The sequence below is a fragment of the Neovison vison genome, chromosome 11 (assembly GCF_020171115.1).
Source record: "Neovison vison isolate M4711 chromosome 11, ASM_NN_V1, whole genome shotgun sequence".
Classification (NCBI taxonomy): domain Eukaryota; kingdom Metazoa; phylum Chordata; class Mammalia; order Carnivora; family Mustelidae; genus Neogale; species Neogale vison.
The window spans coordinates 118,555,914-118,570,084 of record NC_058101.1 but is presented as its reverse complement, the minus strand read 5'-3'; the positions used below and the strand labels follow the sequence as shown (position 1 = coordinate 118,570,084).

At 39.9% G+C, this 14,171-nt stretch overlaps 1 protein-coding gene, 1 non-coding gene and 1 pseudogene across 4 annotated transcripts in view; 2 read left to right on the top strand and 1 right to left on the bottom strand.

The window, feature by feature from the left end:
- Positions 1–13,837, top strand: part of HERC3 (HECT and RLD domain containing E3 ubiquitin protein ligase 3) — a 123,657-nt gene extending 109,820 nt beyond the window's left edge. For all 3 annotated transcript variants that reach the window (XM_044224518.1, XM_044224519.1, XM_044224521.1), the window contains 3 exons: positions 9,591–9,774; positions 10,002–10,104; positions 12,115–13,837. In XM_044224518.1, the coding sequence (XP_044080453.1) occupies positions 9,591–9,774; positions 10,002–10,104; positions 12,115–12,323 (496 nt within the window). In that variant the 3' untranslated portion in view covers positions 12,324–13,837. The remainder of the gene's footprint in view (positions 1–9,590; positions 9,775–10,001; positions 10,105–12,114) is intronic.
- LOC122890726 lies at positions 2,731–2,821 on the bottom strand (annotated as a pseudogene).
- LOC122890771 lies at positions 8,440–8,535 on the top strand. Its single transcript, XR_006381194.1, has one exon. It is a non-coding gene; the product is annotated as a small nucleolar RNA SNORD21 (small nucleolar RNA).
- Positions 13,838–14,171: the final 334 nt, after the last annotated feature.

Below are 14,171 nucleotides of genomic sequence, written 5' to 3'. Positions count from 1 at the left end.
GTATTCCTTCCTGCTTTATTGAAGATTTTTGGACCATAGAGTTGAGGGTCCATTTCTGGGCTCTCTATTCAGTTCTGTTGATCTATGTGTCTGTTTTTGTGCCAGAATCATACTGTCTTGATAATTACAGCTTTGTAATAGAGCTTGAAATTGGACGTTGTGATGCCACCAGCTTTGTTTTTTTTCTTCTTAAACATTCCTTTGGCTATTCCAGGTCTTTTCTGGTTCTGTACAAATTCTAGGATTATTTGTTCCAGCTCTAAGAAAAATATTGATGGCATTTTGATAGGGATTGCATTGATCCTATAGATTGTTCTGGGAAGCATAGACATTTTGACAATATTTGTTCTTCCAATCCATGAGCATGGAACATTTTTCCATTTCTTTGTGTTTTTCTCAGTTTCTTTCATGAGTGTTTTATAGTTTTCAGAGTACAGATTCTTTGCCTCTTTGGTTAGGTTTATTTCTAGGTATCTTATGGTTTTTGGTACAACTATAAAATGGGGTCAATTCCTTAATTTCTCTTTCTTCTGTCTCATTGTTAGTGTATAAAAATGCAACTGATTTCTGTGCATTGATTTGGTATCCTGCCACTTTGCTGAATTTCTGTATGAGTTATAGCAATTTGGGGATGGTGTCTTTTGGGTTTTCCACATAGAGATCAGGTCATCTGTGAAGAATGATAGTTTGACTTCTTCTTTGCCAATTTGAATGCCTTTTATTTCTTTTTGTTGTCTGATTGCTGAGGCTACGACTTGTAGTAATACGTTGAACAACAGTAGTGATAGTGGACATTCCTGCCATGTTCCTGACCTTAGGGGAAAAGCTCTCAGTTTTTCCCTGTTGAGAATGATTTTTGCTGTGGGCTTTTCATATATGGTTTTTATGATACTGAGGGTATGTTTTTTCTAACCCTATGCTGTGCAGAGTTTTAATCAAGAAAGGGTACTGTACTTTGTCAAATGCTTTTTCTGCATCCATTGAGAGGATCATATGGTTCTCATCCTTTCTTTTATTAATGTGATATATCACATTAATTGATTTGTGAATGTTGGCTACCCTTGCAGCCCAGAAATAAATCTGACTTGGTCGTGGTGAATGATCCTTTTAATGTGCTGTTGGATCCTATTGGCTAGTTAGTATCTTGGTGAGAATTTTTACATCCATGTTCATCAGGGATATTGCTCTATTATTCTCTTTTTTGGTGGGGTCTTTGTCTGGTTTTGGGATGAAGGTAATGCTGATCTCATAGAAAGAGTTTGGAAGTTTTCCTTCCATTTCTATTTTTTGAAACAGCTTCAGAGAATAGGTACTAATTTTTCTTTAAATGTTCGGTAGAGTTCCCCTTGGAAGCCACCTGGCCCTGGACTCTTGTTGGGAGATGTTTGATTATTGCTTCAATTTCTTTGCTGGTTATTTATTTGTTCAGGTTTTCTTTTTCTGCCTGTTTCAGTTTTGGTAGTTTATACTCTCTAGGACTGCATCCATTTCTTTCAGATTGCCTAATTTGTTGGCATGTAGTTGCTCATAATATGTTCTTAAAATTGTTGGTATTTCTTTGGTGTTGGTTGTGATCTCTCCTCTTTCATTCATTATTTTATTTATCTTTTCTTTTTGATAAGTCTGGCCAGGGGTTTATTGATCTTATTGGTTCTTTCAAAGAACTGGCTCCTAGTTTTGTTGATCTGTTCTGCTGTTCTTTTGGTTTTTAGTTCTTTGATTTCTGCTCTAATCTTTATTAATTCTCATCTCCTGCTGGGTTTGGGCCTTATTTGCTGTTCTTTCTCCAGCTCTTTTAGGTTTGGTTACATTCTATATTTCTTGTTTCTTGAGAAAGGCTTGTATTGCTATGTATCTCCCTCTGAGGCCTACCTTTGCTGTGTGCCAAAGGTTTTGAACAGTTGTGTTTTCATTTTCATTTGTCTCCATGAATTTTTTAAATTCTTCTTTAATTTCCTGGTTGATCCATTCATTCTTTAGTAGGGTGTTCTCTAGCCTCTGAGTATTTGAGTTCCTTCTAACTTTCCTCTTGTGACTGAGTCCAAGTTTCAAAGTATTGTGGTCTGAAAATATGCAAGGAATGATTCCAGTCTTTGGGTACCAGTTGATACTTGATTTCTGACCTATACGGGATCTGTCTGGAGAATGTTCCATATGCACTAGAGAAGAATGTGTATGCTTTTGCTTTAGGATGGAATGCTCTGAATATATCTGTGAGGTCCATCTGGTCCAATGTGTCATTCAAAGCCCTTGTTTCCTTGTTGATCTTCTGCTTAGATGATCTGTCCATTGCAGTCCATTGCAGTGAGGGGGGTGTAAAGTCCCCTAATATTATTGTATTATTATTATTAATGTGTTTCTTAAATTTTGTTATTAATTGGTTTATATGGTTGCTCCCAAGTTAGGAGCATAACTATTTACAATCATTAGATTTTCTTGTTGGGTAGACCCTTTAAATATGATATAGTATCCCTCTTCATCTCTGTTAGTCTATGGTTTAAAATCTAATTTTTCTGATATAAGGATTGCTACTCCAGCTTCCTTTTGATGTCTTTTAGCATGATAAATTGTTCTCCACCTCCCTCATTTCAACCTGGAGGTGCTTTTGGGCTTAAAAGGAGTCTCTTGTAGACAGAATATCAATGGATCTTGCTTTTTTATCTAATATGATACCTTGTGTCTTTTGATTGGAGCATTTAGCACATTTACAATCAGAGTATCCATTGAAAGAAAAATATGGGATGCTTCACAAATTTGTGTGTCATCTTTGCACAGGGGCCATGCTAATCTTCTCTGTATCATGTGCTGCCGAAGTGAGCACCCTATGTTTTCTTCTAGAAGTTTTATAACTTTAAGTTTTAGATCGTGGTCCTTATTGAGTTAGCTTTTAATATGGTATGAGGTGTATGGATATTATACCCTTTGCATATGGTATCGTGTTGATCCAGCACTGTTTATTGAAAACACTATCTGTTGAATTGCTTTTGCAAAGTTGTTGAGAATTAAGTGACCATATTTGTGTGGGTTTATTTCTGGGCTTTCTGATTCTGTTGCATTGATTTATATGTCTGTCCTTTCACCGACACTACACTTGATAACTGTAACTTTATAATAAGTCATGAGATTAGGTAATGTTCAGTTCTCTAACTTTGTTCTTTTTTTAAAATTGTTTTGGCTCTTCTAGTTATTTCACCTTTCTATACTAATTTCAGAATCAGCAAACTTTTTCAAAGACCCTTACTGTAGTTTGAATTCAGACTTTTAAAAACCATTGGCAATGGATATAGTACTTGCTCTTTCAAATTTATGTGTTTTAAAATGTCACCTCATTTAATACATTATATGTTAATTTAAAAAATCACAGTTAAAAAAAGAAACTATTAAAAAAATAAGTCAAGTGATCAATTATGGGAAAGAAATTCTGTAACGAGGTGCTTACTGCTTAGTTTGTGCTGAAGGTTTAAATCTGGGAAATAGATAAATGGGAAAAGAAATGGCAATCTTTTTAATGGTTGAATGTCACCATCATCTTTTCATTACTGTTATTTTCAGTATGTCAAATTGTATCTTGGGACTTTTTGGCACTTCACAGATATCTCTTAAATTAGGCTTAGGAAAACCTGAAGGTAGTTTTCATACTCTTCCAACAAAATGGAGTTTTAAATGAAAAACTTCTCTTGATTAAGCAAAATAAAAGTGTATATAGGCAAAAAAAAAAAATGTCATCTCATTTAAAAGGTCTCATTTTCTGGGCTTTATGGACTCGAATATACAATTGGGACTGCTGTAACACAGAATTGAGAATACATGAGCTATCATGTTGTGAAACTTTGATCTCCGCATATTGTAATTTTGCATGTAGCTGTCACACTAGAAATGGAAGAATCAAGGCAGGGCAAAGAGAAGGCACTTAGGTGAAGTGATTGGGAGCACAGGTCTGTATTCAGACATCTGGCTTAAAGTTCTGTCCCTGCCCATGTACTAGCTGTTTGTCTTGGATTCATTTCTGAAATTGGAATAATGACAATTTACTTGCAAATTTTTGAAAATGGAAAATAATTGAAAATTTATCTCTGCAGTCTCAAAAAGCTGTTGTCTTAAAATTTATGTGTATTTATTTTTATTGGGACATAATTCTCATACCATTCACTCAAAGGTAGTTTTGCATATTCACCGAGATAGTGTGTATCTAAGAATTTATTGCTGTGACTAACACCTAATACACTCTGTAACTGTTAATGATCATTATAAAAGAAAAGGATGTGTTGAGAGCAATAGTGATTGACATATAGAGATTAGAGTCTCTGTTTGAGTTTGCTAGGGCTGATGTAACAATGTTCCACACACTAAGTGGCTTAATGATTTCTTATCTCCATTCAAGAACAAAGTGTTGGTAAGGTTGATTACTTGAGTCTTCCCTCCTTGGCTTGCAGATGGCCATCTTCTCCTTTTCTCTCTTCGCATTGTCTTCCCTCTGTGCAGGTTTCTGTGTTCAAAATTTCCCTTCTTATAAGGACACCAGTCATGTTGGATTAGGGCTTGGCCTGATGACCTAATATTAACTTGATTACCTCTGTAAAGACCCTGTATCTAAATAATATTACCTTTTGAGGTACTGGGGTTAGGACTTCAATATATGAGTTTTAGGGGGACACAGTTCAACTTATATCACTCCATCCTCCAATTCCCAAAAGTCATGTCCTTCTCACCTATGGTCACCCTATTCCAACATCCCCCAAAGTCTTAACCTATTCCAGCATCAACTCTAACTCCAAAGTCTCATTCATGATGCTTAATTTTAGGTGTCAGCTTGGCTGGGCTATGGGGTACCCAGATATTTGGTTGGATATTACTCTGGGTATGTCTGTTAGGGTGTCTGTGGATGAGGTTAACATTTGAATGGGAAATTGAGTAAAGCAGATTGCTGTCCCTTATGTGCGTGGATCTCATCAGTTGAAGCCCTGAGCAGAACAAAAAGGCTGAGTAAGAAGTAGTCCTCCTGTCTAACTGCCTTTAAGCTGGGACCTCAGTGTTTTCCTCCCTACAGACTGTAGCAGCAGCATCAACCCTTCCTGAGTCTCAAACCTGCCTGCCTTTGCACTAGTAGAGTGACGCCATTGGCTCTCCTGGCCCTGCAGCTTGCTGACTGCAGATCTCAGAGCTTGTCTGCCCACATTTATATACATGTATGTGCACACACACGCACACACACCTACTGGTTCTGTTTCTCTGGAGAACCTTGGCTAATATATCATGTAAATACCATCTGAATCAGGTATGGGTGAGTTTGGTTAATCCTGAGGTACAATCCTTCTACAGCTATGAAGCCAGACAGGTTATCTGCTTGCAAATACGATCATGGGCACAGGCATAGGATGGACATTCCCTTTGTAAAAGGGAGACATCAGGAGAAAAGAGGTCATAGGTCCCAAGCAAGCCTTAAACCTAGCAGGGAAAATTTCACTAAATTTTGAGGCTTGGAGAATAATCCTCTTTAGGTCTAGGCTGTGTCTTCTGGCCCACGGGGCTGGCGATCTTGCTCCGGGAGGGGAAGTTACTGGCTGGTTCCTCCACCCATGCCCATGGCAGCAGTGATAGGCTCACTGGACTCTAATTTGCCTTTGGGGCCATTTTTCCCTTTTCTTAAAAGGTAACACCCGTTTGTAACTGTTTGGTTCTTTAGGCTCATTTCATACCAGTAGACTCCCAGAGTCCAATAGCCTTCATTCATTTTGTCCAGCTCTGCTTCTTTGGTGCAGACTGGCAGTGTTTCTATTCTTGAGTTAAAAAAAAAAAACAAAAAAACAAAACTTTGTTGGCTTCTCAGGCAGTTCTTGGAGGTCCAAGTCATCAGACAACAGGGTTCTCCACAAATCTTTCTCGGATAACGGCATTTCTATTCCTAGCTTCTGCTGAGATGATTGGTAGGATTCCTGAATCCACATGCTTGATCTCATCAAATCATGGTTCAGCCATGCCCTTGGCCCTGTTTCCAGAGGGTGTTATCTGGATAGACTTAAGAATTTTCCAAACCTTGAAGTTCTAATTCCTTTCTGCTTAACAATTCCTCTTTCAACTTATCCTTTCCTCTTTCATTTTACTCTGAGCAGTACAAAGAAACCAGACCACACACCTTCAGTACTTTGCTAGGCAATCTCCTGAGTCAAATATCCAAGTTTATCACTTAAATTCTCCAAAACACTAGAACATAATTTGGCCAAGTTCTTTGCCACTTTATGACAAGATTGCCTTTCCTCTAATTTCCAATAAATAACATGTTCCCCATTTCCATCTGTGACATCACCAGAAGCATTTTAATATTCCTATTTCTTGCCAGATTCTGCTTATGATGCATGTTTATTTTCCGACAACAAAAGCTTTCTCTACAGCTCTCCTCTTTTCATTCTGAGCCTTCACCAGGATCTCCTTTGTCGTTTCTATCAATTGTCTCTTCAAGGCAGTTTAGGCTTTTTCTATCAACTGCCTCAAAACTCTGACACCCTCTACCCATTACCCAATTCCACAGCCATTCTACATTTATAGGTAGTTGCTATTATAGTACCCACTTCCTGATATGAAAATCTGTATTAGGCTTCTCCAGAAAAACAGAGCCAGTGGGAGATGTATATACATGCATATATACTTACACAGTTACACCCAGCCACCCCCCCCCACACACACACCCCATGCAGGTTCACAGCTGTGGAAGAATTTTACCTCAGGATCAATCAAACTCCCAGGCTCACCCATACCCAATTTAGATGATGTCTGCATGATATATCAGGCTTCTCCAGAGAACCAGAACCAGTAGGGAGCAGTGTGTGCACACTTTGTGTACATACGGTGGGCAGACAAGGCCCAGGAGCTGCAGTCAGCAGGCTGCAGACTCAGGAGAGCTAGTGATTGTGGTTCTAGTGCAAAGGCACGGGGGCTGGAGGCTCAGGAAGGACTGGTGCTTCTGGTAGGGTCTGCAGGCAGGAAAACAGTGCAGCCCCAGCTCCAAGGCCACAAATATGTGTGTATATACATACATATATAGAGGAAAGAAAGACAAGGAAGAAAGATCCTTGGGTATCTGCTCATGTGATTATGAGGCTCGCTGTTGGGAATGTTCAGGGTGGGCTGGCAGGCTGAAAATTCTGGCAGGAATGGAGGCTGCAGTGTAGATGCCAGAGTCTTTCCTCTTTGAAGGGTGTGGAGGAAGGACCTCAGGCTTTTGAGGCCTTCAGCTGATTGGATGAGGGCCCCCCACTTCATGAAGACTGATCGGCTTTACTCAATGTCTCCTGATACAGATGTTAATCCTATCTAAAAAATACCTTCAAAGCACTGTCTTGACTGGTGTTTGCTTAAGTTAACTGATTACTGTAGCCTAGGCAAGTCGACATATAAAATTAACCATCACCATCTATAATTAAAAAATCATGTTGATGGTGATTCTCTGAGGCAGTTGTACCAGGAAAGTCCTCTTAGTTTTATCCAGTGGGTTTTGAGAAAGTGGTCCATCAGATGCGGTGTGAGAAACTTTGAGAATCTGTGGTAAAGATGTGTAAAAATCTTTCTGTGTTAGTAGCTTTTATTTTAAAAAACTGAACATTTACCCCATTTTAAAGATGAGAAAAGAGAGGCTTAGTAGTTAGCATAGAGGACATGGCAGAGCCTGGATTTGAATCCCTGTCTGCTTCACTGCTCCACTGTATGACATGCCTGGTGGCTAGTTAGGGGCGGTGGTCCTGGGAGAAGTGTTTTCTTGGAGGAAACCCAAGACGTTCAAGGGTAGTTGTATGAAGTACAGTACTACAGTGAAGGATAAGTAGAAAGGAATCTGTCTTCATAATGTCAGATTTTTTTAATTTTTAGGAAAAAATTTTAAAATACAGAAAAGTACAGACTAAACTGACAGACATCTTTGTATCTATGAACCAGAGCAAACGGTGTTTGCTTCAGATTTTGTAATAAAACAATGACCGAGATTCCCGCGCCTCCTCTCACTCCCTTCCCGCTCTTCCAGCTTCCTTTCTCACACTGGCAAAACACTGAGGAAGTCGATGCCTGTTCTTTCCTGTTTCTATACGTTTATAATGTGTGTATTAAGACCAATTAATTATAGCTTCTACTTTAAAAAAATTACCCATTTCTTATGTACAGCATATGTGTAATTTCACACTTACAATAAACAAGATCTTATAGCCTTAAACCATATAATAATCATTGCTAATATTTACAAAGCAGCCTTGGTTCTAAGAACTTTACATGTGTTAACTCATTATTTTTTGTAACAGTTCCTTGGGTTATGTACTCTTGTTTTTACCATTTTACAGATGAAGGGATTGAGGCACAGAGATTAAATAACTTACCCAAGGGTCATAAGATGTAAGTAGCGGAGCCACCACCTCTTATAGTTAGTATTGTTACAAATGTAAAAAACAAAACAAAACCACTGAGCAGTGCCATCCCACTAACTGAGCAGTCAGTAGTTGGTCCTTTGGTTGCATCTGATGCAGTTAATTGATTCAAGATGGGACTGATGGCAGGGAAAGAAAAATGTAAAAAAACAACTTACATAAATGCTGTCGTAGTGTACTTAACAATCAGAAAGTTGGGTTTCACTCAAACACTGATCTTGAGATTCTGTTCATTTAGATAAATACGGGCCTAGTTAACTCCATCAAAATGCTGTGCTTTATGGTTCCTATCTTATGGCCATACCATCTTTTTTTGATCCATTCTCATATTAATGGATATTTAGTTTTGTGTCTTCCAATTCTCTATATTACAAGAAAATGCTGCGGTGAACATCTGTGTATTTGTCTCGTGCACTCTCTCTGGGCCGCCCCGTGGTAGGGGAGTAGCTCAGTTAAAGAGTATTTACAGTTTCAGCTTTTTCCAGATGTTGGCAACTTATTCTCTCAGATGTTTACGTCTCAGTTCAGTTGACATTTCCCACTAGGGGAGACTGAATGCATACCGACGGTGGCCAGACTGTGTATACAAATAGAACTCTGACCTGCAGCCTGCAGACACGTGCCCAGGAAACCAGCCCCTTATCTACAGTAAGCAGCCCAGGAAGCTGGCTTGCTGTGAGTCTGACATGCAGGAAATCACTGTTTTAATTTGCATTTGACTGATTATTAATGAGCTGGAGCCCATTGTATAAGACAGTCCTTTCCAGAAAGGAGTTAGGAAATTACCTTTTAGAATAGGTGAGGATTCCAGTAGCACATGGTTTAACTTTGCTTGTTTCTGAAGAGAAGGGAGGCAGCCTAGAATTGTTATCTCAGACTTTTTCTTTAAAGCAGAAAAAGTCTGTATTTTTTTTCCAAACTAAATTTTAAGGAGGACAGTAAGCAAGATGAAGACGAGCTCCTCAGGTAAAATGGTTCCACCTGCCTGGCCTCCCCCTCTTCCCGCTGGTCTCCCCTGCCCCCAGATCACCTGAGGCACTGGAGGAATCCTCGGGCTGGCTGGTAATCTCCGGGACGCCTCCTGACGTGAGAGTTTAATGAAATCCCATTTTTCATCTCTTTCCACCCCAGAACTTCTACAAGTTTTCGGGCTAACCATATTCTGTTTCTTTGGGCTTCTGGCAGGCAGGAGTTCGTGGATGCTTACGTGAATTACGTCTTCCAAATCTCAGTTCACGAGTGGTACACTGCCTTCTCCAGTGGCTTCCTAAAGGTGTGTGGTGGCAAGGTGCTTGAGCTCTTCCAGCCTTCCGAGCTGCGGGCTATGATGGTGGGGAACAGCAACTACAACTGGCAGGAGCTCGAAGAGGTGAGTAGGGACGGTACTGTCTTTACCTCTGAGGAAGCAGCTGTGGCCTGCCAGGTGGGCCCAGAGCCTGGTCTCTTTCCGGGTGGTCTGTGGTTGAGGGGGCATTGGAGGCCTCCGAATCTCGCTGGTTATTTCCTCCTCTCCACTGCAAACGGGGCACAAATGTATGTCCTCGATAATATTCTTCTTCTTTAAGATAGGGTTTTCTCTTTGTCTCTTTTGGGCAGACTGCCATCTACAAGGGTGATTACTCAGCCACACATCCCACTGTGAAACTATTTTGGGAAACATTTCACGAGTTTCCATTGGAAAAGAAGAAGAAGTTTCTTTGTAAGTATCAGTCATGTTAACACAGTGCTTGTCCATGCGTTAGTGTTGCCTGTGGTGAAGGGTGATCTACCCCACAGGTCAAGGTCTTGTAAATGAGAAAGAGTAAGTGAGGGAAGTATATTTCCACTTCTTGTCTTAATGAGACCTCAGGCAAACATAGGTGGTACTTCCTTATTTGATGCCTAATAGGATGTATTGCATTAAAGAAAGAAAAGAAGCATTTTGCTGATTTTCAGTTGCTTTTAAAATACTAGTTATCTTATATGTGAGTATTATGAAATATCACATTGATAGAATCTAATTCAATTAACTTCCCTTATCTCTCTAGGCTTTTGAAAATTTTGCAGTGTCTGCTACAGATGTAACTGGGGAGATAGGATTTACAATAGCTTTATTGAGATATGATCCACAGAGCATATAGTCCACCCAATTAAAGTATATAATTCAGTGATTTTTAGTATATTCACAGAGATTTGATCCTGTCAGTAATTTGTAGAACATGTTCATCACCTCAGAAAGACACCTTGAACTCAGTAGCAGTCATTCCCCATTTCCTCCTGACCTATCACCCCACCCGGCCCCCCTTACCATCTGTTTTCTGGCTCTGTGGATGAGCCTGTTTGGGACATATCACATAAATGGAATCATACTAGATATGGCCCTTTGTGACTGGCTAGGGGACATTTGAGAAGGGTAATATATTTGGAAAAGAGAATGAAGCCTAATTTATGTCAACACATTCAGCCTTTCAAAAATAGTTGTAATCTTTGTGTCTGTATATAATCGGGGTCAGAAATTTGCTAGTGAGTAGTATACAGTTTTTGTTTATATAAAATAAAACAATGTGCTTTGAAAGGCAGTCCCTTTTGCTTTATAAGCATGAGCATATCTTAATATTAATGCAAGATGTATCCCCAGATTCTACTGCTCCCACCGAGTGAGGATGAGAGGAAGTAGGGGGGAGAGGGCAGGCTCATACAAGAATGCTTAAAAAAAAAAAAAAAAAAGCCCTGCTTCTCCTCTCCCTAGTTCCATTGGCTCTTATGAACAGTGGCCTATAAGTTAAATGACAGGTTAAGGTTTGTCAAATGACAGGTTAAGGAGCTTGTAAGGCTCTAACAACCAAGAGGAGTGTAGCCATGGAGATTTCTTAAAAGAGTTTTTTCTGTTCAGAGATCATTAGACTTGTGGAAATTTTTAGTAACTCCACAGATATTGGCAACAATGTTTATATACCACAGCCTCAGGTAATAGGTTTTTTGAAAGTGCTTCTTAACCAATGACTTGTTTGTAGTAATTCCAGCAATTTAACTGGGAGGTTATGTATTGCTAGAAAACATGGAAAGAGAGCTGCATTGGCCTCTTTCTCTCTCGCTCTCTTTTTTTTTTTGCCAAGTCACAGTGTGTTACAAGAGTGAAATGTCTAATATAACGTCATTGTTGCTCTTTTGGTTTAAGAAATTTAGGAAAAGGAGCAAACAGATGCCAAATGGATATTCCCTAGCTCAGGAGGTGTATACACACTAGACCCTTGGCCACAGGAGACTTTGAAGTCCCATAGATAATGGTCTTCTTCCTGGCTTCCCTCTGAGATCAGCTCTTTACCTATGTCAGGAATTCCTTTCCTCTCTGATTTTGTGAAAGCTCCTAACATTTATGAGGACATACATTTGAGGCCATTTTTAATTTGAGGGCATTTTAGGGCATCTTTCATTTAGATGGATGATTTGTGTCCATGTGTATATAATCAGGGTCTGAAATGAACTAATGAAAAACAGAATTTTTATCCATGTAACACCCCGCCCCCTCCCCCCAGGATTGAAATGCAGTCAGCCTCTCCCTTTGTAAGAACAAGCATAGGTGAATATTCATGCCATCCATATTGGCACCTAGAAGTGTACTTCCCATGCGAGCCACAGGGTGTCATGCGGTCCCCTCCTTTCTGTGCGGGGCTGCAGAGAGCAGCTCCTGGGCTGCGTAGCTGGTAATGGCCTTTCCCTTTCTCCTCAGTGTTCCTGACCGGCAGCGATCGCATTCCCATCTACGGCATGGCGAGCCTGCAGATTGTCATCCAGTCCACAGCCAGCGGCGAGGAGTACCTGCCCGTGGCCCACACTTGCTACAACCTTCTTGATCTCCCCAAATACAGCAGCAAAGAGATCCTGAGCGCACGGCTGACCCAGGCCCTTGACAACTATGAAGGGTTTAGTTTGGCTTGAGGCTCCACAGTGTGCCCCAGATTTCCCTCCCTTCCTCAGTGTCCACATGGAGGCCCATACAGAAAACCATGGGGAAGGGAGTTCTATTTTTTTATTGTCTGAATGGGTTAGGACTTTTGAATCCTGAACCTGGTTGATGTGTTTCTGGGCTTGTGAACAGGAAGCAACCTTTCTGAAAAATCAGGGGTTGGGGATGGGGGTGAAAAATTGGCATTTTTGTTTTTAAACCAAATTACCTAGTAGTGTTCCTTGCACTTGTGAATATGTTGCACTCTGCTGGAAAAAATGGCAGTGGGTTTTTAACCTCTCGTTTCCCAAATGTCTCTCTTAGCCCTGCTCTTTTCTCACAGTGCTTCCTGTCCCTCTCGTTCCTCCGCAAGAATGATTTTGACTGATGCGCCCTTTCTCACCTGCACGTGCAGAACGGCTCCTCTCTCTGCAGACTTGGACATGCTCCTGGCTTGTTGCAGCCCTGCTCTAAGGACTAAGGAGGCAAGGACTACTTCAGAAAGTCCCAAGTCCCGCAAGCTGAATCTGGGTCCCTTCTTTCATTAATTTGGCTGAACTCTTTTGAGAATTCATGGGAGCCTTTATGAACAGATTTTGCTTTAAAAAGAAGTTGTTGAGGGACTAGCAGCCTCTACCTGGCTCTGCCTATTCCTGGACCTGCTTAGAGATGTGCAGAGCAGCTCAGCATTGTAGCTGAGCCGAATTTTGTTTTGTTGTTCAGCCAAGTCCCTTCGACAATAAGGTGAGGTGATAGACCCCCTACTCCTTCAGTTATCTGGCTTTTGGAGCAAGTTGCATTACTTTTTTAAAGAGTATCTTCTCCAAGGAAAGTAGAATTAATAAATTTCTTGTTCTCTTTCCCTGTCAAATTATGCCCTCTGCCTCTTTCTCTTTCCTTCCTCTCCTTCCCTTTCTCTCTTACTCACTTCATCCCATTGTTTCCTGACTTAATGCTCCCTTCCTGTCCTTCTAGTGGATGCATGCAGTCTATTTTTTTAATTTCTATTTAAATTGCAAAATTTCTATTTTTTTTCCTTTTCCCTAATTGCTAACATTTAAGGACATTCTTTATTATGGGACTTTTGTTTATTGCATTTGAAATGTTTGTTTACAGTGGGATTTCGGGGGGGGGATTGTGTTTAGAGCAAATATATGTATCAAAAATAACGACATGCTCAACCTACTTCATCATGGGATAAGAAAATTCTACATGATCAAAGAATCCATGTCAGCCTAATTTTAAATTCCTAGTCACTAGAGGAAAGACTTATTTATATAAAAGGAAGTATTTATGAACCGTGATACAGCATCAGATCTCAATGAAGGATGTAGATTTTTGCTTTTCTTTTTGTTTTTAAAACTTATTTCAATTGCTAAATTGGTAGTTTTTTCAGTCTTTATAATACAAGATTAAAAAAAGATATACAGTTATATGAAATGTTTATTTTCTATGTGTGTGCATATAGTTCAATATTATGCAATAAATTTGGTGTTTTAACTTAAAATTATTTCTTATTGTATTTGCAGATGGGTAGCTTGCTTTCAGTAGAAGAATTGTCTACTCAAATAATAAAAGGTCAAATTTGGTTCCAGTCATAAGAAACTAAGACCAAGCACTAGGGAAATGGAGAAGGGAGCACGGTCAGGGTAGCCTGAAGGGTGGATGGGATTTCTGAAAGTTGTGATAGGTGAAAAGGCATTTCACGTGGAGGGAAGGATTTAGAGAAGGACAGGAACAATTTGGAGAGCATCAGGGGAAATAGAATAATGGTAAATAAGCCTGGGGGAGGGGAAAGAAGGTAGCTTTGGGGCTGAGGAACCAGGCTAAGCAAAGGAACT